Source organism: Hypomesus transpacificus, unplaced genomic scaffold (assembly GCF_021917145.1).
Source record: "Hypomesus transpacificus isolate Combined female unplaced genomic scaffold, fHypTra1 scaffold_101, whole genome shotgun sequence".
Lineage (NCBI taxonomy): Eukaryota > Metazoa > Chordata > Actinopteri > Osmeriformes > Osmeridae > Hypomesus > Hypomesus transpacificus.
The window spans coordinates 500,840-526,642 of NW_025813696.1; the positions used below are offsets into that span (position 1 = coordinate 500,840).

At 52.5% G+C, this 25,803-nt stretch overlaps 3 protein-coding genes across 8 annotated transcripts in view; 1 reads left to right on the forward strand and 2 right to left on the reverse strand.

Annotated features, from left to right (window-relative positions):
- The window catches only part of esrp1 (epithelial splicing regulatory protein 1), a 6,994-nt gene extending 3,372 nt beyond the window's left edge, over positions 1 to 3,622 (reverse strand). Inside the window, exons 1-8 of the mRNA XM_047050110.1 lie at positions 3,259 to 3,622; positions 2,882 to 3,007; positions 2,328 to 2,444; positions 1,422 to 1,533; positions 658 to 852; positions 424 to 478; positions 221 to 331; positions 3 to 34 (exon numbers count right to left, since the gene is read on the reverse strand). Coding sequence (XP_046906066.1) covers positions 3 to 34; positions 221 to 331; positions 424 to 478; positions 658 to 852; positions 1,422 to 1,533; positions 2,328 to 2,444; positions 2,882 to 3,007; positions 3,259 to 3,390 — 880 coding nt within the window. The 5' untranslated portion in view covers positions 3,391 to 3,622. The remainder of the gene's footprint in view (positions 1 to 2; positions 35 to 220; positions 332 to 423; positions 479 to 657; positions 853 to 1,421; positions 1,534 to 2,327; positions 2,445 to 2,881; positions 3,008 to 3,258) is intronic.
- A 566-nt stretch (positions 3,623 to 4,188) lies between these two features.
- On the forward strand, positions 4,189 to 20,236 carry virma (vir like m6A methyltransferase associated). Of its 3 annotated transcripts, none has more exons than XM_047050155.1 (27): positions 4,189 to 4,296; positions 4,725 to 4,837; positions 5,161 to 5,247; positions 5,595 to 5,643; positions 5,787 to 5,949; positions 7,190 to 7,309; positions 7,435 to 7,677; positions 9,748 to 10,457; positions 10,559 to 10,696; positions 10,888 to 11,114; positions 11,247 to 11,768; positions 12,663 to 12,817; positions 13,172 to 13,254; positions 13,340 to 13,433; positions 13,891 to 14,279; positions 14,415 to 14,570; positions 14,854 to 15,089; positions 15,375 to 15,627; positions 15,756 to 15,973; positions 16,274 to 16,406; positions 16,518 to 16,670; positions 16,845 to 16,999; positions 17,168 to 17,264; positions 17,357 to 17,523; positions 18,516 to 18,880; positions 19,351 to 19,497; positions 19,811 to 20,236. In XM_047050155.1, exons 1-27 carry the CDS (start codon positions 4,231 to 4,233, stop codon positions 20,047 to 20,049), a joined length of 5,478 nt encoding a protein of 1,825 aa, XP_046906111.1. In that variant the 5' UTR covers positions 4,189 to 4,230; the 3' UTR covers positions 20,050 to 20,236. The 3 variants fall into 3 exon arrangements, with proteins under 3 accessions (XP_046906111.1, XP_046906112.1, XP_046906113.1); XM_047050156.1 differs by having other exon boundaries at positions 7,435 to 7,650; XM_047050157.1 differs by lacking the exons at positions 17,357 to 17,523; positions 18,516 to 18,880; positions 19,351 to 19,497; positions 19,811 to 20,236 and having other exon boundaries at positions 16,845 to 17,039; positions 17,168 to 17,251.
- A 599-nt stretch (positions 20,237 to 20,835) lies between these two features.
- Positions 20,836 to 25,791, reverse strand: rnf41l (ring finger protein 41, like). 4 transcript variants are annotated; one of them, XM_047050173.1, is made up of 8 exons: positions 25,754 to 25,791; positions 25,134 to 25,243; positions 24,056 to 24,226; positions 23,726 to 23,932; positions 22,832 to 22,971; positions 21,551 to 21,713; positions 21,356 to 21,476; positions 20,836 to 21,245 (listed from the first exon to the last, which is right to left on the reverse strand). In XM_047050173.1, the coding sequence occupies exons 4-8, from the start codon at positions 23,929 to 23,931 to the stop codon at positions 20,898 to 20,900; spliced, it is 978 nt and encodes a 325-aa protein (XP_046906129.1). In that variant the 5' UTR covers position 23,932; positions 24,056 to 24,226; positions 25,134 to 25,243; positions 25,754 to 25,791; the 3' UTR covers positions 20,836 to 20,897. The 4 variants fall into 4 exon arrangements, with proteins under 4 accessions (XP_046906129.1, XP_046906131.1, XP_046906128.1 ...); XM_047050175.1 differs by lacking the exon at positions 25,754 to 25,791 and adding an exon at positions 25,379 to 25,394; XM_047050172.1 differs by lacking the exon at positions 25,754 to 25,791 and having other exon boundaries at positions 25,134 to 25,350.
- Positions 25,792 to 25,803: the final 12 nt, after the last annotated feature.

Sequence of the window (25,803 nt, forward strand, 5' to 3'; positions counted from 1 at the left end):
GCCCTGAGCATTCAGACACAGAGCAGCGCCCCCTCTGGAAACACACAGCATTACAGCATCACCACACACAGGTACTTTCAGAACTGAAATTAATACCTTAGTTGTATACGACACACACACTGTCTCTCACCCAGACACTCTCTCTCTCTCTCTCTCTCTCTCTCTCTCTCTCTCTCTCTCTCTCTCTCTCTCTCTCTCTCTCTCTCTCTCACACACTGACCTGGCCATGTTCAAGCCCCTGAAGAAGCGAGCGATGTCCTGGTCAGATGATTGCCATGGTAACCCCCTGGCCCGGATCACTGTGTTATCACACACACGCTCCATCTTACTGCTGCGCGCACACACACACACACACACACATAAGCATCATGTCTTACATCAGATGGTAGAATGTAATACATCAAAAGAAAGACATGTTCTTACCAAGTGCCGGTTTCAAACTTGTCATTGACCCTCTCTGGGTTACAGAACTTGTGACCTGTGAATCAAGAAAGAGTTCAAACACTCCAGAAACACAGTGACATCATTCTTACTGGGTCCAATCCAGTTCCCCTAACTAACCCAAACTAACCCTACCCCTAACCGTAGCTAACCCCTAGCCCTCAGAGAGAGCACTGGTGTATCAGTGCGAGGGTTGGCATGGTGTGTGCTCCTTACACAGGGGCTCTGAGAGCAGGGCGAGGACCACCATAGCCATGCTGTGGAGCTGCTGTTCAGGCAGGGCCATGCTGTGGAGCTGCTGTTCAGGCAGGGCCATGCTGTGGAGCTGCTGTTCAGGCAGGGCCATGCTGTGGAGCTGCTGTGCAGGCAGGGCGCTGGGGTCCATGTCTGGCTCCACACTCACACCTAGAGCTGGACACACGTCAAGGAGCAAACAGGAACCAGCAAGACATGTTTGACGGACACATGGTCGTGAGACTTTGTGTGTGGAAAGGGGGGAGAAGCGGTGTGTGTGTAGAAGAGTCCTGCTGTAATGGGCGTGTGTGTGTAGGAGAGTCCTGCTGTAATGGGCGTGTGTGTGTAGGAGAGTCCTGCTGTAATGGGCGTGTGGGGCAGGTCCTGTTGGCTAAACACAGTGTTTCTCTCAGGGCTCAGAGAAACGCCTCCATTGTGTCTTTATTTGCATTTCAAAACCTCCAGTTTTGCAGCCAACACCCTGTGGCCTGTGAACTGTGTGCGTGTAGGTGTGTGTGTAGGTGGGTAGGTGTGTGTAGGTGTGTAGGTGTATGGGTATCTGTGTGAGTAGGTGTGTGTGTGTGTGTGTTTTCTGCTGACAGCGTAAAGCTCACCCCTCAGGGGAGACAGAAAGCAGTTTGGCAGGATGTGAACCCTCCTCTGTATCAGCCGTGTTCTGACAGCTGGAGAGAGAGGTGCCGTGTTCTGACAGTTGGAGAGAGAGGTGCAGCAAGGGGTAAGGATACAGTCAGCCATGAGCTGCACATCCAGGCCTTTCCCGTCAGACGAGGGGAAGTGCTTCCTGAATTCTTTCCGCAGGTCGAAGAAAGAGAAGAAGCACTCTGGAAGCACAAGGTTCTGGAGGAGAGGGAGTCAGCCAATCAGCTTTGAAAGAGCTTGTCAGAGGATGATGTAAGCTTTCGCCATGGTAACAGTTAGATGGCTAAGGTCAGCTGATGAAAGCTTATTGGCATCATATAAATATTTACTCGTCATTGAAATATTTACTCGTATTAGGACAGGTCTCCTAAATGGATGTGTGTAACCCATAAACAGGTGTAAGGATGTGTGTAACCCTTAAACAGGTGTAAGGATGTGTGTAACCCTTAAACAGGTGTAAGGATGTGTGTAACCCATAAACAGGTGTAAGGCAGACTCGGCTCCAGAACTAATTAAATGGGGGGCATTTTTTTCACAAGTGGGGCACGCATTTACAAAGCATGTATGAAAGTCAAAATAAGAGCAGACCTGCATATTCTGCAGGAAAGTGTAGCAATCTTGATATTTAATTTATAGCCGATGCCAGTATTTCTTATTTATACTTTAACAAAATAATGTTTTGAGGGGGCACAGTATGCCCCCCTTGGAGCCAACCCTGGTGTAAGGTGTGGAGGAATCTGATATGAAGACAAACAACAATGTATTTGTGTGTGTACTTACTATGCAACTTCCACCTTATGGGTCAACAAGACATTTTCACACAATCTGTACACTTTAAGCAAGGCTCACATTTTAACATTGTGTAAAACTGCAAAAAGGAGTACAAGTTCTGACATAACGTGTTCTTTAGTGGTTCTGTGAGCACAAACAGGTTCTAGCGGTGGCTGTGGTCCGCCCTGGCTCCGAGGTCTGTGCCTGTGCAGAGCTCTCACCTTGCCCGCAGCCTCGGGGTGGATGACTTGGCGGAGGTGGAGCGGCCCGTCGGTACACAAACACAGCGACGTGCCTGTGCCTGAGCTGTTCACTTCGTTCGTCAATCTGAGATGAAACTGCAAGAGAGGCGTTTAGTGGAGATATTAGCCACAGGTAAGATAGGGACACCTGCTGACATCTTCCATGTGTGCCATGCTCGTACTCGCTACTTTGATTTGGGGAAACAGTAAAGTATTGGCTGTTTCTAAAGTCTTTTAAGAGGCTGCACAGCCAGAAGGGTTCTGGTCAACCTCATTATGTAAAGTATTCTCATTTGCCTTCAGGTCTAGTAAGCTCCACACCTCCTTATCTGTCAGCTTAACTGACTTTCTACAACAGTGACAACTCACACCCAAAATGACAGGACCAAAGGTGACCATACCGTGTAGGCTAGGCGAACACAGTGGACTAGTGTGTCTATATCAACACGTCCAAAGAGAGACGATCAAGGCATTATTAACTGTGTAATTAGGACAATGAGCTCAAAGAATGTAAAGACACACAGACTGTATACCTGTCTTAAAGCGTTGTCGAGGTTGGTTGCTGAGGGGCGGGCCAGAGATGCTTCCTCCGCCGGCTCGCTCTCAGCTGTCCGGTCCGACAGCTCTGGGTTTATGAACACCTCATTTAACTTCCCCAACTGGACCAGAAAAAAAACACATACCAGACTTTACACAAACCGGTTTTTAGTTCATTGAATATCGGAATGATGAACCCGTAAAGGAACCATGACTATGAAGCTAACATTTAGCTTTTTAACAGTCACATCGTTGTAAACTATAGTCTTTTGTGTGGCGCCCCCAAAAACGTAATAATCATGGATGGGAAAAGTGTACACTCTTATTTCATAATTTGATAAAAGTAAAAGACAAATAGTATTGAACTTCCTACCTTTTGGTTCTTGAGATCCACCAGTTGCCAGACCAGCTGTACGATCTCCTTCTCATCTGATCCCAACAGGTCCCCGCTCGCGCCAGATGTGGTCGTGAAAAACAAAACCAGGTAGTCTACCTGTGCCGTCATTTTACAATTAATACCAAGAAACTACCCAAATCACAAGCAAAGTGAACGAAAAGAAAGTACAAACGCTCCCTGGTCAGATACAGAATGCCACCCACACCTAGACGAGACACCTAAGCACAGAGGTGTGCTGAGCACCTACAGGTATGTGGCTTTTGATTGCGTTAGATTTGTAAACGCTCGCGCAGCTTCATAGCAGAGTAATGGCTGCAGGTTCCTGCTCCGTCCGCAGCTACCTGGAGCCTGCGGACCACGTGACTCATGTAGATACCTGCCTGCTGCAGGTGGCCTCGCGGTGCTCTCAGAAAGGACGTGGCACTGCTCGCTAGTATCGCAACTAAATAAGATAACAAAAGATGTATCGCCATTCTCATGCTCATTTTACATCGGTTGTTAAGACCAAAACCTAGAGCGATCCAATTAACGCCGGTACCATCCATTAACAATGCAAACACAATAATATATACAATAAATATGCCTTGTACACTTTAATTTGAATGTATTTTTTAATAATCTGATTATCTCGTTACTGTACATGAAAGTTAGTGAGACTAATATGTATTCCTAAACACTGCAGCCATATTTTTTTATACAAAAAAAGAAATAATTCTATATATACAAAAAGATTCTATAAAATTGTTCAAAGTCAAAGTTCATAGCTGCTTTTGGTAGCTATCGGTCGTACTGATTTTAGAATCGTGTTATGTTTGATTATTTTACTCATATCAAATCATGCATTTGGGAAGACAAAATGCCATCGATTGTAGACACGAATGTGGAACAACCCGGAACTAGTATTAGCAAACCGGAAGCTGTATCAGTACCCCTGAGTAACAACAACGAATGATGGCGGGGGATACTTCAACAGAGCTTCTGTTTTTAGATACATTTAAACATCAGAGCGCAGAGGTAAAGCCAAGATTGGCCCAGATTACGCCGATTTTACAGCAAAGTGCACGTTGCTTAGACGTAGCCAGCGATATAGCTAGTTATTAAGCAAAGCGCCAAGGAGTCACGTTAGCTAGACCGGGGCTAAACTAGCTAGCTTAGCTAGGCTACTACCTTCACTTAGCTCGCCTGCTAGCTAGCTAGCTCACCATCGTAACCCACCTGTTAACTACTCTCTTTGTTTTACGTTAGACCCACTGCCCTAACAAATAGCCTACCAGCCAATCTGCATACTTTGACAATGTTACTGGGGGTTGACCTAACTAGACTATTGACATTAGCTTGTCTGGCTGGGAATGTTGACATTTTAGCTAGTTAGCTATGCAAATGATTGTTGCCATGTGTTTATGTATTGGTTTCATACTACATCCCGTGTGTTCATTCATCAGTTGACCAACGTAGACGTGGTGCGTTTCCCACGCGGCGTTTTGATCACAGAGGTGCGAGTAATTCCGCCGGGAATCAAAGCACACAGCAGTTTACCCGACTGTAGGGCATTTGGGTAAGCGAACGTATGCACACTTGCACATAAATAATCCCCTCCGCGAGTATGAAACCAAAATATATATGTGATTCCCACTAAGCATGTTAATTACAATGTGTTTATATAGACACGTAATTTGGTCTGGATCTATTTTTGTCTAAAAGGAGGTTGCCTGGTTGCGCCATTTCTAATACAGCCTATGCAGATCACCATGTTACAGGACAGTTGTTGCATTCTAAGAATCTCCTCTCTGTATAAGCCTGCCCAGAGGACATGCATTGTCAGTGCATCATATGGAACAGTGTGTTTGTAATGTGATCATGCCCCGGCTCTTCCTCCAGGGAGACATCTCCCCATGCCTTCCAGTTGGAGCTGTTCTTCAACAATGTCACCAAACCCAACAGCCCTACGTTCCTTCGACTGGGCAGGTCAGTCGGCCTTTTTCCTCCACCTCTTTTCCTGTCCCTGCTGAGAAATATTCCCCCTGCCTTCCCCCTCCATCGTTTGTTTCTCACCCTGGCTGTGTGTCTGCACAGGGTTCAGAGTGTTTAGGAAGTAGGTCAGTGTTTCACCTGTAAAACCTGTTGGGGTGGGGCTGGCCCTTAAGTCTGCCCTGACTGGGAGCCAAGCAAGAGGGTGTGGTCTGATACCTCAACAGGTGTCTTTGTTCTCCAACTGGTCTCTCCAGTAACAGCAACCCCCAACCACACACCCCCATACACACACACAGAAAATTGAATAGAAATGTCATCCATTGTGTTCTTGTCATCCCCAGTCTGGAATATGATGAAAACAAGTCCATCATCTTCAGGCCCAGTGGAAAGGTAGATCTTTCTCTCACCTCCTCACCTGTCTGGCTGTGGCTGGAGGCACTGAGCAGCCATGAAGAACTGATAGAGCTGACTTAGTGCGTGTGTGTGTGCGTGCGTGCGTGCGTGCGTGTGTGTGTGTGTGTGTGTGTGTGCAGGTGAACACAGACGGGCTGGTGCTGCGGGGATGGTACACCAGCCTGACGGTGGCGGTGTACGGTACGGCAGAACGATCACATGGACATGACCGGGACTCCCCCCCTCCCCCTCCCCCCCCACCCCCACAGCAGCAGGGCGGAGCCAAGAGGGTGATGAAGCAAGGTGGGTTTATGCCACACACACACACATACTCACCAAACATTCCCCCCATCTCAGGGTGCTAAAGGACTGTTACTTTAACTCCTTCACCCATTCTAAACCTGGAGCTCATGTTCAGATCCTAACCACAACCTCCTTCAATCTGCTCCCTTCATGTTCAGATCCTAACCTCAACCTCCTCCAATCTGCTCCCTTCATGTTCAGATCCTAACCTCAACCTCCTCCAATCTGCTCTCTTCATGTTCAGATCCTAACCACAACCTCCTCCAATCATCTCCCTTCATGTTCAGATCCTAACCACAACCTCCTCCAATCATCTCCCTTCATGTTCAGATCCTAACCATAACCGTAGAGCCACTTAATGATATCAGCCACCAGGCTGGAAATCTGTACTTAGCTTGTCTCTTCTAACTTCCAGAGATGGCAAAAGTACACACATCCTTCACTCAAGTAGAAGTACAGATACTCATGTTTAAAAATACTCTGGTCAAAGTTGAAGTGATGACTACAGTTTTTTTTTAACTCAAGTTAAAGTAAAGGAGTGTGGGCTATGACATGTACTCAAGTAGCCATGACTACTAGCTGTTGGAGCTCACATCATATTCATACATGAAGACACTGTAGACACGCTGCACCTTCACCATCTCCCTCATGACCATGGGTGGTCCAGGATGTGTCTGTGCTCAGTCATGTGGGCATCCCTAACTGTCTCATCCAGAACATACCTTATAAAAAGATATATTTGTCACCCTTTTCGAAACTTTCCCCCCACACAGTGTGAGAGGGGAGGACAGAGAAGCCTAAAACAGAGTAAAGCAGAGCCGAGCAGAGTAAAACACAGTAGAGCACAGCAGAGTATAGTAGAGTACAGTAGAGTTTTATGTATTTTATTTTAAGCAAAAGTTTTTTTTCACACAGCACGACACCAAAACAATTATAGTTTTATTTATTTCTTTCTGGCTGGCTTTTAAATGTCAGAAAGTACAGATACGTATTTGTGTAAAAAATGTAAGGGGTGAAAGTAAAGTCTTCAGTTGTCACTTTTTTTGTCATATATTTGTAGAAAAATGTGTTTTAAACCATTAGAATTTTTTTGCTAATTTAGACAAAATCTAACCCTTTTTTTTCAACCTTTCTAAAAGAAAATTGACTTAAATACAGTAACAAAGTATTTGTTCTTTGTTCCTTCCCATCTCTGCTAACTTCTCTGACATGTTTTCTGTGCACACGTGTGTCTGCTCAGAGTGGGATAAAGAGGAACAGTACAACGGCAGCCCCCCTAGACCAGCCCCCCGGGGGCCCCGCACCCCCCCAGGACCCCCTCCCCCAGACGATGATGAAGAGGAGCAGGTCCCAGTGGCAGGTCAGACACACACACACATCTATCAGTTTTAAAGTGACTGGTCATGCCAACATGCTCAGTGATAGGTATCAGAAGTACTCCTGAATGATGGTAGTAATAATAAAACATGATGCTCTGTGACACAGTGGGGGTGGCGGTCAAAACGGAGTCATGCTCGGGGCGTGAAGACTCCCTGGAGGCTGTGACCCCTGAGAGGTCACTGCCCCTGGACGAAGCCTACTCAGATGCTGAGCCGGAGGGGGAGGGGGAGGAGCCAGAGGAGGAGGAGGAGCCAGAGGAGGAGGAGGAAGCACGGACAGACGAAAGTGTTCCAGATGAGGAGGAGGACGAGGAAGATGAGGGTGAGGAGATGGAAGAGATGGAGGAAGGTAGGGGGGCTCCTGTGTGTTAACAGGAACAACAGACAAGACGCCCTTTCCCAAACTGACCCCCCCAGCCCGTCACCACTAAGTCACTCTCCCAATGTACCATGCCAAACACATGCCATCATCTCAGAATGACCCAGTCCATCCAGACACACCGAGAGGGGCAGGCTGGGGCTGGGGCTGGTTTGGGACTGGGCACTAAGACAGAGTGTGTGCTCTGGCATGCTAAGACAGAGTGTGTGCTCTGGCATGCTAAGACAGAGTGTGTGCTCTGGCATGCTAAGACAGAGTGTGTGCTCTGGCATGCTAAGACAGAGTGTGTGCTCTGGCATGCTAAGACAGAGTGTGTGCTCTGGCATGCTAAGACAGAGTGTGTGCTCTGGCATGCTAAGACAGAGTGTGTGCTCTGGCATGCTAAGACAGAGTGTGTGCTCTGGCATGCTAAGACAGAGTGTGTGCTCTGGCATGCTAAGACAGAGTGTGTGCTCTGGCATGCTAAGACAGAGTGTGTGCTCTGGCATGCTAAGACAGAGTGTGTGCTCTGGCATGCTAAGACAGAGTGTGTGCTCTGGCATGCTAAGACAGAGTGTGTGCTCTGGCATGCTAAGACAGAGTGTGTGTGCTCATTACAGAGCAGCTTTTACCAGCTGCTCGTTACAGAGAACCACCTCAGCTGTGACTGCTGCTTGCACTTGGGAACGTTTAAATCCCTCATTCACTCTCCCCCCTCTCTCTCCCCCCTCTCTCTCCCCCCTCTCTCTCCCCCCTCTCTCTCCCCCCTCACTCTCCCCCCTCTCTCTCCCCCCTCACTCTCCCCCCTCTCTCTCCCCCCTCACTCTCCCCCCCTCTCTCCCCCTCTCTCTCCCCCCTCACTCTCCCCCCTCTCTCTCCCCCCTCACTCTCCCCCCTCACTCTCCCCCCTCTCTCTCCCCCCCCTCTCTCTCCCCCCTCTCTCTCCCCCCTCACTCTCCCCCCTCTCTCTCCCCCCTCACTCTCCCCCCTCTCTCTCCCCCCTCACTCTCCCCCCTCTCTCTCCCCCCTCTCTCTCCCCCCTCTCTCCCCCCTCTCTCTCCCCCCTCTCTCTCCCCCCTCTCTCCCCCCTCACTCTCCCCCCTCTCTCTCCCCCCTCTCTCTCCCCCCTCTCTCTCCCCCCTCTCTCCCCCCTCACTCTCCCCCCTCTCTCTCCCCCCTCTCTCTCCCCCCTCACTCACTCTCCCCCCTCTCTCTCCCCCCTCTCTCTCCCCCCTCACTCTCCCCCCTCTCTCTCCCCCCTCTCTCTCCCCCCTCTCTCTCCCCCCTCACTCTCCCTCTCCCCCCTCTCTCTCCCCCCTCTCTCTCCCTCATTCACTCTCCCCCCTCTCTCTCCCCCCCTCTCTCTCCCCCCTCTCTCTCCCCCCTCTCTCTCCCCCCTCACTCTCCCTCTCCCCCCTCTCTCTCCCCCCTCTCTCTCCCCCCTCACTCTCCCCCCTCTCTCTCCCCCCTCACTCTCCCCCCTCTCTCTCCCCCCTCTCTCTCCCCCCTCTCTCTCCCCCCTCTCTCTCCCCCCTCTCTCCCCCCTCACTCTCCCCCCTCTCTCTCCCCCCTCTCTCTCCCCCCTCACTCTCCCCCCTCTCTCTCCCCCCTCACTCTCCCCCCTCTCTCTCCCCCCTCTCTCTCCCCCCTCTCTCTCCCCCCTCACTCTCCCCCCCTCTCTCTCCCCCCTCACTCTCCCCCCTCTCTCTCCCCCCTCTCTCTCCCCCCTCTCTCTCCCCCCTCTCTCTCCCCCCTCTCTCTCCCCCCTCGCTCTCCCCCCCCTCTCTCTCCCCCCTCTCTCTCCCCCCTCTCTCTCCCCCCCTCTCTCTCCCCCCTCGCTCTCCCCCCCTCTCTCTCCCCCCTCTCCCTCCCCCCTCTCTCTCCCCCCCTCTCTCTCCCCCCTCGCTCTCCCCCCTCTCCCTGCCTCTTAATCTTACCCTGCCTTGCCCCACCCTTCCCCTTCTTTCTCTCTCTTGCTCTCCATTGCACTTCTCCCTCCATCCCCTCCCACCCTCTCTCCCTCCCTCCCTCCCCTCCCTCCCTCCATCCTCTCCCTCTCAGGTGATGATGGCTATGAACAGATCTCCAGTGACGAGGATGACCTGGACAACAGTTTCAAGCTGCCCAGCTTCGACATGGACTACACCCCCGAGGACCTGGCGTCTGTGCCCCCCGTCCAGTACGACCCGTACGAGCGCCAGCTCCGCCCCCTGCTCTTCTTCACCCCCCCCTACAAGACCCGCTTCGACACCCAGCTGGAGAAGGCCAGGGGGGGAGCCGCGCCTGGGGGCGTGGAGGGGCCCGAGGCGGAGGCTGTGGCCCAGCTGAGAGAGCTCCTGGCTGGGATTGGAGAAGACAGGGGGGCTGGCTGGGTCACAGCTCTGGAGCACGCTTCTGGACTACTGGCGAAAGGGCTCGGCTGTTTAATTGGACAAGGGGAGGGAGAGTGGGAGGAACCTTTAGGGGCTCTGGTCCAATGGGCTCTTCAGGGTCTGAGTATGGATATTGCTCTGACCCAACCCATCGCACTGAACCTCAGACAGCTGAAAGCTGGTGCTAAGCTGGCATCCTGCCTGGCCGAGTCCCCGCAGGGCCTCACGGTGCTGCTGCGGGAGGGGGCCCTGGGCCTCCTGCTGGAGCTCCTCCACAGGGATCACATCTCATCCACACTGAAGCTGAGCATACTGAGGGCGCTGGATGCCTTGACCAGCGCCCCTGCTGGTGTGGAGGCCTTCCTGCACTCAGAGGGAACACAGAGGAGTGGCTACCAGGTAAGAGGCTCTGACAAACTCCAGAACCTGATCCTTTCAACAAAAACAATAGGTTTTTCGTTCTGGATCTTGGTAGTTATGGGCTGTTTTGCTCCTGGCAGCGTTTGGTTCAGCTGTTCCTGCGCGAGGAGACAGTGAGGGTGGTAACCGCTGGCAACGCTGTGCTGCAGAAGAGCCACGCCTACGAGGTGCTGACTGACCTGCAGCGCACGGCCGCCGCCTGGAGCGAGCCCCCGCAGGTACACTCACACACTCACACACCCCCGCAGGTACACACACACACACTCACATACACACACACACTCCCGCAGGTACACACACACTCACATACACACACACACATCCCCGCAGGTACGCACACAGCTGGAAACCACATGATGAGAGTTGTTACCTACGTGTTTCATGGTGTCCTCATGTCCTGGTGTCTCAGGAGGAGATGGAGGAAGCTGAAAGCCCCATGGAGGAGGAGCCAGTGTTAGGCCCCTCCCCTGTGAGTGAGGCAGAGCTGGACAGGATGGCAGGGGTTCTAGAGGAGCTGCACCACTTGTTGGAGACGGCCCCCCACAGCATGGTGCAGCCCCCTGGGAAAGCCTTCCCCACCAGCGCCCGCATCACCGGCCCCCAGGAGAGAGACGACCCCTACCCTACCCTGTACAGGTACACACACACACACACACACACAGCCTGGATACCGCACACTGGCACTGTTGAGTGTAACCATAAAGGGCAGTGAATGTAGCTGAGAGTAGCTGTTTGTTGAGTGTTAACTTGTTGAATCTGTGTCATCAGGTACATGCACGCGTGTCACTTCCTGGAGAGCATGGCGGTGGTGCTGTCTGCAGGGGCAGGGCACGTGGGCCTCACTCAGGCCCTCCGAGAGCTCCTACGCTTCCTGTCTCTCACCCAATCAGGACTGCTGTTTCTCCTAGCCCAGCCCACTCCAACCAACCTGATTCTTCGTCTCTTAGCAACTGTCGCCGAGGCTGAGGGGGAGGAGACTGTGTTTTCCGGTAGTGACGGGGGGTACAGTGGGCCCTGGTTGGGTGAGGAGGGTCTGGGGGCGTGGCTCATGCAGGCTCTGCACGCACTCCAGAGCGTGTCAGAGCTGATGAGTCATGTGGCGGCGGGGGGTGAGGGCGGGGAGGGGCTGGAGGAGGGCGACAGTGCGGACGTGCTGGGCATGCTCCATGCCCTCTACCTCATCACCTTCACACAGACGGGCCGCAGCGCAGTGGCCCACGTCTTCAGCCTGGACCACAACCTGACATGCCTGCTCACCCTGCTGCAGCACCACGGCAAGGACAGCCTGGGGTGAGAGAGGGCTCACTGTGTGTGTGTGTGTGTTTGTGTGTGTGTGTGTGTGTGTGTGTGTGTGTGTGTGTGAGAGAGAGGACAGCCTGGGGTGAGAGAGGGCTCACTGTGTGTGTGTGTGTGTGTGTGTGTGTGTGTGTGTGTGTGTGTGTGTGTGTGTGAGAGAGGACAGCCTGGGGTGAGAGAGGGCTCACTGTGTGTGTGTGACAGAGAATACATAAGGTCATGCATAAGGTCATGCATAAGGTCATGCATAAGGTCATGCATAAGGTCATGCACAAGGTCATGCACAAGGTCATGCACAAGGTCATGCGCAAGGTCATGTGTAAGGTCATGCATAAGGTCATGCACAAGGTCATGCACAAGGTCATGTGTGATGTCATGTGTGATGTCATGTGTAAGGTCATGTGTAAGGTCATGTGTAAGGTCATGTGTAAGGTCATGCACAAGGTCATGCACAAGGTCATGCGTAAGGTCATGCGTAAGGTCATGCGTAAGGTCATGCGTGATGTCATGTGTAAGGTCATGTGTAAGGTCATGTGTAAGGTCATGTGTGATGTCATGTGTAAGGTCATGTGTGATGTCATGTGTGATGTCATGTGTGATGTCATGTGTAAGGTCATGCATAAGGTCATGCACAAGGTCATGCGTAAGGTCATGTGTAAGGTCATGTGTAAGGTCATGTGTGAGGTCATGCACAAGGTCATGTGTGAGGTCATGTGTGAGGTCATGTGTGATGTCATGTGTGAGGTCATGTGTGAGGTCATGTGTGATGTCATGTGTGAGGTCATGTGTGAGGTCATGTGTGAGGTCATGCACAAGGTCATGTGTGATGTCATGTGTGATGTCATGTGTGATGTCATGTGTAAGGTCATGTGTGATGTCGTCCTCTAGAGAAGCTAAGGCCAGGAAGGCGGTCACCTATAACTACGCCTGCATGCTGCTGCTGGTGGTGGTGCAGACCTCCAACGACCTGCGCATGATGGAGCAGTCAGCCAGCCTGCTGCTGGCCCACGCCAAGACTGACGACACCAACACCAAGCTGCAGGGTAACACACACCACACACACACACACACACACACACACCACACACACACACCACACACACACACACCACACACACACACACCACACACACACACACCACACACACACACACCCCACACACACACACACCCCACTCTCACACGTACACCACACACACATCCAACAACTCAGTGCTTGTTGATGTCACTTGTGATGATGAGTCGTGTCACTCCTGAGAGGCACAGGAGAACCCAGACCAGTGCAGACTAACGTGTGTGTGTGTGTGTGTGTCATACAGACCAGTGCAGACTAACGTGTGTGTGTGTGTGTCATACAGACTAGTGCAGACTAACGTGTGTGTGTGTGTTTGTTTCAGAGCTAAGTAAGTGGCTGGAGCCTTTAGAGAAACTTCGCTTTGACATCAGCAGCATTCCTGCCCTCATAGACTACATTAGACAGGTACGCCCCACACGCACTCACACACCTGCTCTGAGGTGAGTCAGGCTTCTGGAACATGCAAATGTGACTGACTGTTCTGTACTAGAACCTGGAGAACATGCTGACTCTGGAGGGAACTGGCATGGTGACTGCTCTCAGAGTCCTCTCCCAGCTCGCCTGTCCTCCGCCTGCAGTAGAGGGTACACACACACACACACACATACACATCATCTTATACACACACTTTGAATCCCTTCTTTGTGTCCTCACCACACATGACCTCTTTTCCACTCTGCCCTGTCAGTCCTCCAGTTGTGTTCTCACAGTATCTCAGCATCTCAGTCCTCCAGTTGTGTTCTCACAGTATCTCAGCATCTCTGTCCTCCAATTGTGTTCTCACAGTATCTCAGCATCTCTGTCCTCCAGTTGTGTTCTCACAGTATCTCAGCATCTCTGTCCTCCAGTTGTGTTCTCACAGTATCTCAGCATCTCTGTCCTCCAGTTGTGTTCTCACAGTATCTCAGCATCTCTGTCCTCCAGTTGTGTTCTCACAGTATCTCAGCATCTCTGTCCTCCTGTTGTGTTCTCACAGTATCTCAGCATCTCTGTCCTCCAGTTGTGTTCTCACAGTATCTCAGCATCTCTGTCCTCCTGCAGGCCAACAGAAGGATCTCAGGTGGAGTTTAGCCGTCATCCAGCTGTTCTCGGGTGAGGCTCTGGACATGTGTGTGCGTGTTCTGCAGAAGCTGTGCAGCGTGCTGCTCCAGCCCTGGCGGGTCCATGGCCACATGGGGCCCACGCCGCCGCGCTTCCTCATCCTCAGCGTGTGTGTGAACACGCTCCGCCTGCTTCGCTCCATGCTGATGGAGCTGCTGCGGGGCGGGGCCTTCCAGTTCAGGGACACGCGTGTGGCCAGCGTCCTCGTCTCCCTGCACATGATCGTGTGCTCAGTGCCGGCGTCTGGGCGGCTGGACGGAGAGGAGAGCAGGGTGCAGGCGCTCATCGTAGACGTGCTGCTCACCTTCACCCAGGGAGTCAGTGAGCAGGTGGGGCTCAACACTCACTCACACACACACTGCCTTCCTGCCTGCCTGGTTGTTTTATTAATTAGATGACACAGGCACACTCAGTATTTAGAGTGAATGTGATCTTAAGCAGAGTGTGTACCGTCCCCCCCCCAGGTGACCCACACGGAGGAGACCCTGGCCAGCAACACGTGGTCCCTGATGTTGAGGGAGGTGCTGGGCTCCTTGCTCAAGGCTCCTGAGGCTATCTTCTCTGGCCTCACCCTGCTGTCAGAGCTGCTGCCTCTGCCCCTGCCCATGCACAGCACCCAGGTACCCTGACCAGTAGACAGCTACTCTGACCAGTAGACAGCTACTCTGACCAGTAGACAGCTACTCTCACCAGTAGACAGCTACTCTGACCAGTAGACAGCTACTCTGACCAGTAGACAGCTACTCTGACCCGTAGACAGCTACTCTGACCCGTAAAGGTATTGTGTGTGGTATTTTGGCCAGGTGAAGGAATCCAGGTGTTGTCCAGTTTTTGTGATCCCATGCTCTGTCCCTCCATCTTGGTGGTCCCATGCCCCCCCCCCCCCCCCCCCCCCCCCCCCAGGAGATCTCGCTCCAGGATGTGGCAGTGGCCCTGAACACCAGGAAGCTGTGGAGCATGCACCTGCGTGTGCAGTGGCGGGGGTTTTCCGAGGCGTTGAAGTGTGTGTGTGGCACCAGCTGCCCCCCCCTGCTAGCCATGCTGCGCCGAGTGTGTGTCCAGCTGGCTGACCTGTCCTCACCCACAGCCTCCCTCATCATGAACACCCTGCTGGAGCTGCTGCTGGGGGAGCTGCAGCAGTAAGACACACACACCAGAACACACACACCAGAATACACACACCAGAACACACACACCAGAATACACACACCAGAATACACACACCAGAACACACACACCAGAACACACACACCAGAATACACACACCAGAATACACACACCAGAACACACACACCAGGACACACACACCAGAACACACACACCAGAATACACACACCAGAACACACACACCAGAACACACACACCAGAACACACACACCAGAACACACAGAAATGGAGAAGGGACTATGATGTGTGTGTTTCAGGGTGGAGGGGAAGTGTGTGTGCTGGAACCAGGTCCTTCGTGTCCTGTCCCTATTGGACGCCCTGGTGTCTCAGAGAGCCTGTAAGAGCGCAGCTCTGAACCTGCTGGCCAGCATTGCCCCTGGAGACGAGCCACCATTGGCCGACCTCTTCCCCTTGCTGCTGTCCCTATTGGCTGTCCCGGCTGACCCCTCCCTCCAGCAGCAGCACTGCAGCGAGCTGGTGGCAACCATCCTGCAATCTCTGTGTGACCAGGTACATCACACACACACACAATACACACTACACACCATACACACACACACACCATACACACACACACCATACACTGTCCCTCTGTCAACATTCCCCCTAACAGAGTGTGTGTGTGTGTGTCCCGTCAGGACATCTCCCTGGTGCTGTCGTCTCCGGGGGAGGGCTGTGTCTCCGAGGTGGAGCAGCTGGCCCACGCTCTGCCGGGGAGGGAGCTGATGCCAGCGGTGTGCAGCGCCCTGCTGGAGGCTGCTGGAAACCCCGACAGCAGCCCCGCCCTCCTGCTCACCTGCATCAGAACCCTCATGTTCCTCACTGAGCACGACTATGGACTGTACCACCTTAAGGGGTACACACACACATCCACTTTCTTAGTTTTCTTAGTGTGTGTCTGTATGGTGTGTGTCTGTATGGTGTGTGTGTGTGTGTGTGTGTGTGTTAGTCAGATCGGGAGTCAGATGGCTGACCGGATAGGGAATCGGGCTATTAATCAGAAGGTTGCCGGTTCGATTCCCTGGTGTGGCAAATGACGTGTCCTTGGGCAAGGCACTTTACCCTACTCGGGGGAATGTCACTGTACTTACTGTAAGTCGCTCTGGATAAGAGCGTCTGCTAAATGACTAAATTTAAATGTGTGTGTGTGTGTCAGGGCTCTGAAGAAGCATGGTGCAGGTTTGTGTTCTCTGTTGAAGAGACAGACGCTCTCCTTCAACAAGGACTCTACTGAGCTGCTGTCCGCTGTGCTGGACCTGCTCCGACAGACCCTCCACACCGACCCACTGGTACAACACACACACACACAAATTGTAAATGTCTCTCCTGCAGACACATGTTGCCCTGTGTGGTTTGTCACCTGTTTCCAGACAGCAGCTTGTGTTTGTTCCTGAGTGCAGAGCTGCCTGGGGGAGGAGGTGCAGAGCTCTGGGGAGGAGGTGCAGAGCTTCCCCTCCCGCTCGCTGGCCCTGACCACCTCGGAGATGAAGGCTGTGCTGCAGTGGGATGAATCTGACTCTCATCCTCTCACAACCCTGGAAAAACACATCACGGTATTCACCCAGTGCTCAGCCTGAACAGACAGACCGGCAGGATGAAACTATCCCTGGGCTTGTTGGTTATCATTAGAACAAACCTTTTGACTGTGGTACCATATTTTGGGGAAAGGGGATGTTTTTTTTTTGCTTTTCTTTGAGTCTCTGTGTGTGTGTGTGTGTGTATTATAGAAGCTCGGCAAGGAGGATGATGTGTTGGAGGCTCTGCTGGAGAACGTGATTGGTTTGAGACAGATGTTGAAAAGCTCAGCAGACACAGCTCCTTCCTCAGACACTGAGCCTATTCTGCCCGCCCCTGAATCCCTATTGGTCCAGTTCAACCACAGGTACCGCCCCTGAATCCCTATTGGTCCAGTTCAACCACAGGTACCGCCCCTAAGTGGCACAGGATTGCATCCAAGTCTGTTGACACCCTTTACATAGCATGTGTACACATCCCTTTGGTGTTGTGATTTTGGGAGACATGACTGTGTGTGTGTGTGTGTGGTCTCCAGGACTGTGTTCATCCTGTCTGAAGCTGTGGATGATCAGCTGAAAGCTCTGTGGTTCTCCCCCTTCCACACTGATGACTTGGAGGCTGAGCTGCACACTGTGAGTGTGTAATGTCTGGTGTGTGTTTGTGTGTGTAATGGCTGGAGTGTGTACCGTCTGGTGTGTGTGTAACGTGTAGTGTGTGTCTCCAGGTGAAGGTGGACCTGGTGGGTCTGGCTCAGGAGTGCTGTCCTGACCTGGACCTGAGGGCCGAGCTGGAACACGCCTTCCTGTCAGAGCCCTCCTCCCCTGGGCACAGCAAGAACCCCAAGAACCTCCGCCTGGGCAAACACAAGCACGAGACCTTTATCACCTCCAGGTCTCTCCACTCTTCCTCTCCATTGTTCCTCCACTGTTCCTCTCCACTGTTAGACAGGGTTAGAGCAGGGTTAGAGCAGGGTTAGACAAGGTTAGAGCAGGGTTAGAGCAGGGTTAGAGCAGGGTTAGAGCAGGGTTAGAGCAGGGTTAGACAGGGTTAGAGCCCCTAGAAGTCCCCAGAAGTTTAATGCAGCCCAGCTGGGAGCAGGGCTAGCTGGCTGGGAGCAGGGCTAGCTGGCTGGGAGCAGGGCTAGCTGGTTGGGAGCGGGGCTAGCTGGCTGGGAGCGGGGCTAGCTGGCTGGGACCGGGGCTAGCTGGCTGGGAGCGGAGCTAGCTGGCTGGGAGCGGGGCTAGCTGGTTGGGAGCGGGGCTAGCTGGTTGGGAGCGGGGCTAGCTGGTTGGGAGCGGGGCTAGCTGGCTGGGAGCGGGACTAGCTGGCTGGGAGCAGCGCTAGCTGGTTGGGAGCAGGGCTAGCTGGCTGGTAGCTGGTTGGGAGCAGGTCTAGCTGGCTGGGAGAAGGGCTAGGTGTTTGGGAGCAGGGCTAGCTGGTTCGGAGCAGGGCTAGCTGGTTGGGAGCAGGGCTAGCTGGCTGGGAGCAGGGCTAGCTGGCTGGGAGCAGGGCTAGCTGGCTGGGAGCAGGGCTAGCGGGCTGGGAGCGGGCCTAGCTGGCTGGGAGCAGCATTAGCTGGTTGGGAGCAGGGCTAGCTGGCTGGTAGCTGGTTGGGAGCAGGTCTAGCTGGCTGGGAGCAGGGCTAGGTGGTTGGGAGCAGGGCTAGCTGGTTTGGAGCAGGGCTAGCTGGTTGGGAGCAGGGCTAGCTGGCTGGGAGCAGGGCTAGCTGGCTGGGAGCAGGGCTAGTGGGCTGGGAGCGGGCCTAGCGGGCTGGGAGAGGGGCTAGCGGGTTGGGAGCGGGGCTAGCTGGCTAGGAGCAGGGCTAGCTGGCTGGGAGCAGGGCTAGTAGTTGTAGTTTGTGACGTGTTCCTGTCTCCCTGCAGTGGGAAGTCTGGCTACGTGGAGCCGGCTAAGAGAGCTCACATCATGGCGGCGCCGCGCGGCCGGGGGGGTCGGGGGGCCTTTGGACAGCTGTGCCGTCCTCACGACATCTTCCGCCAGCGCAAGCAGAACACCTCGCGGCCTCCCAGCATGCACGTAGACGACTTTGTGGCGGCGGAGTTCAAAGACATTGGAACACCTCTGGGGCTGCTGCCCCCCAAACGGCCCCCCAAGAGCTCCCCCAAGCCCCCCACCAGAGGCCTGTTCATAGGGAACCGAGGGGGGGGAGGAGGGGGGAGAGGAGCAGCCTTCCACGGCCAGACACGCTTCTTCACTCCACCACAGCCCAAAGGAGTGCTGCTATCTGGTACACATGCACACACATGCGCACACATGCACACATGCTTTGTATTTGACATAAAGACTGATCTCATGACCTGTGATTATGGGACTGATCTCATGACCTGTGTTTATGGGACTGATCTCATGACCTGTGTTTATGGGACTGATCTCATGACCTGTGTTTATGGGTCAGAAAAGCCCGCAGAGATCTTAACCCTTTCCTTCACTTATCTTCCTCTCTCCCTCCCCACTTCTTCCTCTCTCCCTCCCCACCTCTCCCTCTCTCCCTCCCCACCTCTCCCTCCCCCTCTCCCTCCCCACCTCTCCCTCCCCACCTCTTCCTCTCTCCCTCCCCACCTCTCCCTCCCCACCTCTTTCTCTCTCCCTCCCCACCTCTCCCTCCCCACCTCTTCCTCTCTCCCTCCCCACCTCTCCCTCCCCACCTCTTCCTCTCTCCCTCCCCACCTCTTCCTCTCTCCCTCCCCACCTCTCCAGGTAACTATGCTCGTAGAGAGGGGGGGCGTGGAGCCTCGTGGAGCGGTCAGATGGCGGCCCCCCCCCACAGAGCCACGTACAGCGAGCCCCGAGGAGGACAGAGTAACTTCACACGTGGCCCCATCCCCTCCAGACAACCCCCCACAGGTACACTCTCAAACACTCACACACTCACTCACACTCACTCAGACACACACACACATGATCCTGTTCCTCTCTCTCTCTCTCTCTCTCTCTCTCTCTCTCTCTCTCTCTCTCTCTCTCTCTCTCTCTCCCTCTGTCTCTCTCTCTCTCTCCCTCTCCCTCTGTCTCTCTCTCCCTCTGTCTCTCTCTCTCTCTGTCTCTCTCTCCCTCTGTCTCTCTCTATATCTCCAACTCTCCCCCGCTCTGTCTCTGTCTGTCTCTCTCTCTCCCTCTCCCCCTCTCTATATCTCCCCCTCTCTCTCTCTCTCTGGCTCAGGTGCGTATCGTCTGGCTCCGCGGGACCGCGCTCCAAGAGGCCGAGGAGGAGCAGGCCTGTCGTGGATGGGAGGAGGAGGGGGGGGAGGAGGAGGAGGGGGGGGGGAGGAGGAGGAGGGGGGGGGGGGAGGAGGAGGAGGGGGGGGGGGAGGAGGGAGAGGCTCTCAGGGGGGCAAGTTTAGCAGCGGGGGAGGAAGTGGGGGAGGCAGGGGGAGACATGTGCGCTCCTTCACCAGGTAAACTCACCTGGACAATGACTGCTGTCTGCCATGGGGCTTATGGACCAATCAGAACAGTGAGTGTAGACCATCTCCAAGGAAACGTGTCTTTCGTGCGATTATGAGTGACGATGTGGACTTTGTGTTGATGTTTTATGTTTTCTTATTTTACATTGTGTTCACACTCAATAAAGATTTGTGAATTAGGATGTTTAGTGTCAATATTTCCTGGAGAATTCCTTGCCACCTCTACCTGGAGAAAAGACAGCATAGCAGTCATGGAGCAACAGGTTTACTGAAGACAGGAGATTCTGGGCAGTATTAGCAGAGTTAGAATATGATTGAAACAGTCCAGTTCCAGAGATGACCTGCTGCATCACTGAAATGAGTATCGATGATTACACATTTGACCTTAAATGCGACTCTTCTGTAGATTTAGTGAGACTAGCACAGTAATGTGCTGGAATCCTGATGTACACTGTTGGAGAACTACTGATGGTAATGTGTGTTCCAGACCAGGTTAGGATAGACGAGGAGCATGTGAACAGTTAACTAGTAACTGGCAGGGTGAGATGGGGAGCACCAGTGGTTCTCAAACAATGTCAGGCCCCCCCCAACCCTTAAAGAAAAAGATATCTTCCTCTAGCATTTCCCTGCCCTTGTTATCACCCCTGTGCAACCACTGCCCCCCCTCCCCTCAGCACAGTGCCCCCCCCTCCCCTCAGGGCAGTGCCCCCCTCTTCCCTCAGGGCAGTGCCCCCCCCTCCCCTCAGGGCAGTGCCCCCCCTCCCCTCAGGGCAGTGCCCCCCCTCCCCTCAGGGCAGTGCCCCCACAGTCTGAGAACCACTGGTCCAGGAGGGGAGAGCAGGTTCAGATGACGGTGACCTCACGGTTCTTCTTCTTGATGCAGTCGACGGCCATGCGGGGGCCTTCACCCAGCTGCGGTGATGAGGGCGAAGCCAGCACCAATAGGGACTGGGTGGAGGACAGTGATTGGGTGGAGGCTTGCATCGCCGCCTCTCTTTTCAGGCCTCTGGTCAGCTGCTCTCTCCACATTGGCTCCTGGTTTTCCTGCTGGCTTCTGATTGGCTGGTCGGCTGTGTCCTGTCTCCTGGTTGGCTGCATGGCTCTGAGCTCCGCCTCCACCACCTGCTGTCTCCGGAGACGCTCCGCCCCCAGCAGAGCCCGTACGTCGCACATCACCCTCAACAGCTGGCCCTGCACACACACACACCACACACACACACAGGTATGAGTCAGGTACACATGGACCTAAGAAACTGTGATGCAGTGACTGATGGTGAGGAGCATGTCTTGTGACTCATGACCTTGAGCTCTTCCACTTCACTCTTCAGCATGGACTCCTTCTGCACCATGTGTCTCCTCTGGGAGTCCAGTCGTGACTCCATCTCACTTCTCACCTCCTCCACCTTGTTCAGCATCTCTGCCCTGAGGGACGTTCACCACACCATCACAACCCCACCCTCCTTGCAGCTTCACTCACAGACTCCTTCAGAACACACCTTAGCATCTCCACCTCAGCGCGCAGCACGGCAACACAGTTGTGCTGCGATTGGTCCACTGAGAGGAGGGTGTGGCCACAGCCGTTTGGACACGCCCTGCTCCTGAAGCCACACTCGGTCAGGTGATCCTCCAGACCCCGCCTCTCCACCTGCACCGGGCAGCCTAGTGGAGGGGGGGGGGGGGGGGAGTGAGCTACCTCAGGCAAGTCAGCTTCAAATACCAGATTTTCACATCTTAACTTCCCTGTCCCCCACTCCACAGCAACACCCTCCACACACACACTGAAGAGGACATAGAAATATTTCGTAACAGTCTATTACAGTAAGTCACTCGTTTCCATTTGGGAATATCCTAAAGCCAGGACCAGTGGGCAAGGGTTGGAGTACACACATCCTTCTTCACATAGAAGTGCAGATGCTCATGTTTAAAAAGATTAAATGTTCAAAATGACTTTAAAATTGAAGTACTCGCTTTTTCACCCTAGTTAAAGTAAAGAGGTGAGGGCTCTGACATATACTTAAGTAAAAAGTAGTCATTACAACTAGCTGTTTTAGTGTTTTAGTCAAAAGTTTTTTCTTAACCTTTCAAAAGTTGTTTTCACACAGTGAAAGGAGAGAACAGAAGATCCTAAAACAGTAGATTTCTGCAGAGCAGAGTATAATACAGTATAGTAGTCCTTATCAATGATGCTATCTTTTTTCTAAACTCTTACAAAAAGATGTTCTCAACAGTTGAAAACCTTAAGTGTTAGTACTTTGTTACTTCCCTCTCTGGTGGCCCTCTCTAACCCAGTAATCCACACCTCCCATGCACACTCTAACTGAACCCATTAAACATACCACAGTGGAAGCATAGATACTCTCCACCTGCTAAAGACATGTCATACACATGTTGAGAGCTTGGCAGCACTCATACCCAACCATGGACTGTTTGGTGACCATTTCTCATGTGCAGTATGTACTATATATTTAGCTTCCTTCTATTGACAGGTTGGCTAAACAACCACACCCTTGTATGAACGTGTGTGTGTGAAGTATGTGTGTGATGTGTGTGTGTTCACCCTTCCTGAATGATCCCACAGTATCACCGTCTGTATAACGTCCCCATGACAACCAGACTAGCACCTGGCCCCCTGACAGCGTTGGTGTCATGTGTATTAAACCTTTGTTCTCTCTGACTCAGGGTCCACTTGCAGTGACTAACATCCACACAGCCCAGCTAGAGCAATACTGTAAACTACAACCACACACACACACAGTCAGAAGAACAGAGAGCTGTACCTATGTTGGAGCAGCGCAGGAGTGTGAACTCACACTCGTCCTCGTGTGTGTGTAGAGTCTCGAGGGGGCAGATCCTGTCGCAGCCCTGTTCTGCATTAACACAGCGCACCTGCAGACGGCTCAGGTCGTTCCTCATGTACCTACAGCACAGAGACAGAACCTTCCTCATGTACCTACAGCACAGAGAGAGAACCTTCCTTATGTACCTACAGCACAGAGAGAGAACCTTCCTTATGTACCTACAGCACAGAGAGAGAACACTCCTTATGTACCTACAGCACAGAGAGAGAACACTCCTTATGTACCTACAGCACAGAGACAGAACATTCCTTATGTACCTACAGCACAGAGACAGAACATTCCTTATGTACCTACAGCACAGAGAGAACACTCCTTATGTACCTACAGCACAGAGAGAACACTCCTTATGTACCTACAGCACAGAGAGAGAACACTCCTTATGTACCTACAGCACAGAGAGAGAACCTTCCTTATGTACCTACAGCACAGAGACAGAACCTTCCTTATTTACCTACAGCACAGAGAGAGAACACTCCTTATGTACCTACAGCACAGAGAGAGAACCTTCCTTATGTACCTACAGCACAGAGACAGAACATTCCTTATGTACCTACAGCACAGAGACAGAACATTCCTCATGTGCCTACAGCACAGCGAAGGGAGAGAGAGAGAAAAACGCAAACCTGGCCAGGAAAGAACATGAGAGAGTGCTGGAGATCGAGAGAATGAGAGAAATGTGGGAAAGGGAAAGACAGAGAGAGCCGTGGAGAGGCTGTACCTGTGCAGGGTCTGAGGCTGTACCTGTGCAGGGGTCTGAGGGTGTACCTGTGCAGGGGTCTGAGGCTGTACCTGTGCAGGGGTGTGAGGCTGTACCTGTGCAGGGGTCTGAGGGTGCTGATGTCCAGGGGCAGCCTGTCCTCAGGGCAGGACTGGTGCTGCAGTAGCCAGGCGCTGATGCAAGCGCTGCAGTAGGCGTGCTCACATGGAGCCTGCAGGGGGCGCTCCAACACGTCCCGACACACACTGCACAGCAGACCCTCGTTCACATAGCCCACAAACCTCTCCAGATCATAACCCATGCTGCACAACACAAACACAAGCACCAACACACACATACACACATTAGACAAAACGTTCTCCACAAGTGTTACTCGTGTCAGTTGTATTACTCTAGTATTGAACACCTCTGATCAGGAGCCTTACCTCACATGCACTCCGGTCTGTCTTTAACTGACTCTCCTTTGCTTTCTTCTTCTCCCTTTCTCTACTCCCCTCCCCCCTTTCTCTCTTATGTTCCCTGTGGGACTCGTCTCCGTGGTGAGGTCTCCGTGACAACGGGGGTCCTGAGCGCAGGCAGCCAGCTGTTGGACGGAACTGTAGAGAGACAGAATACACACTCACACACACACACACACACACACACACACACACACTCACACACACACACACACACACACACTCACACACACACACACACACACACACACACACACACACACACACACACTCTCACACACACACTTTTGTTAAAATGCAGGCTGGACATCTGCAGTCTGACTTCTTATCTGTGTTAAAACCTGACTGGTATTTTGACATTGTCTTGATTTCCTCTTATAAAACAGACACAACAGAACCATGTGAGCTGGACCAGCTCTGCAGGTGAGCGTCACAAACATCAAACTATAAGGACTGTCCAGTTATTCTCTCTCCCCTCCCTCCTCTCCCTCTCTCCTCTACCACTCTCCTCTCCCTCTCTCTACCCCTCTTCTCTCCTCTCTCCCTCTCCCTCTCTCCTCTCCCTCTCTCTACCTCTCTCCTCTCCTCTCTCCTCTCTCCTCTCCCTCTCTCTACCTCTCCTCTCTCCTCTCCCTCTCTGAGGATATTGGATTAACATGGATTACTCTCTCCTCGCCTCTGATTGGATTACAGATCAATGACAGCATCACTGCTTCCCACCCTGACTACAGGAATCAAACAGCAAGCTGCACACTGACATTACAAAAACGTTCGACCTATGTGTATGGAATGCTTAAAACACCAATGCATTTAGGGAATTCTGCATGGTTGCCAGATAAAGTCAAGATTAATCTAATATAAAAGCTCTAAAAGCATTGTTCACAATATCAGTATTGTATAACATTGGAAATATCATAAATATGTTTTTCAATCTATGTACTTTTCATTTTAGTGAGTGACATAAAATATATTTTCCAAGGAGCCTGCAAATACTGGGGTTCAAGGATTTGAAAGTGAGCGTAGAATACTATTCGAGGACACTTACCTGCTATCACTTCATGTTTTCTCAGTCAGAAGAATGATTTAGTTGTGAAAACATCACGGATTTGCCATTGCGTTTTCCACATGCCAGTCCAACATTATTGCAATCGGAGTCTGTGATCGGACAGTGAAAGTCAGATTAACAGGTAAACCCAATGTATTTGTCCATGATTGGGTGGCGCCGGGGCCTATTGAGAAGCAGAGAGCGTCTGCCCGGCGCAGATTACAAATCGGCCAAAACGAGCATACCAACAGCAACTCTTAACTCCTCCCATTTAATTTGCATGCAGCCAATGGCGCTGCCGATCTGCGGAGCGGGACATTCGCCTACAGCAGCTCAGCTGTGCTCTGGCATGAAAACCTCCACACACTCTAACACAGCAAGAATGCAGTTTAGATATGTTTGTGAATAGTATTTGTTTACCATACTCTATTGAGGTATGTAACTAAAAATGTTAACCAAAATGTATGCTGTCAACTACTATGTGTGAGAACTGAAATGCGTTTTCACTGAATAGACAAGTTTGCTAGCTACTAGCTAGCTAGCCAGGTTAGCTACCTTTAGTTTACTCAACACAAACTAGTTCTGTAGTTTACTAGATAATAGTTTCGTGGCTAACTGACCAGTTTAATTGTTGTTGGTAGTATTTAGGGTTTTTGTCTGCGACATGTCG

Bases quoted from the DNA above. Each gene is read 5' to 3' on its own strand.
- virma (XM_047050155.1), top strand. From the start codon at position 4,231: ATGATGGCGGGGGATACTTCAACAGAGCTTCTGTTTTTAGATACATTT. The intron at 4,838-5,160 runs GTAAGCGAACGT...CTCTTCCTCCAG, and splicing joins CCCGACTGTAGGGCATTTGG to GGAGACATCTCCCCATGCCT. The intron at 17,265-17,356 runs GTGAGTGTGTAA...GTGTGTCTCCAG, and splicing joins TGGAGGCTGAGCTGCACACT to GTGAAGGTGGACCTGGTGGG.
- rnf41l (XM_047050173.1), bottom strand. From the start codon at position 23,931: ATGGGTTATGATCTGGAGAGGTTTGTGGGCTATGTGAACGAGGGTCTG. The intron at 22,972-23,725 runs GTACAGCCTCAC...TCTGTGCTGTAG, and splicing joins ACCCTCAGACCCCTGCACAG to GTACATGAGGAACGACCTGA. The intron at 21,714-22,831 runs GTACAGCTCTCT...CCCCTCCACTAG, and splicing joins CCTGCGCTGCTCCAACATAG to GCTGCCCGGTGCAGGTGGAG.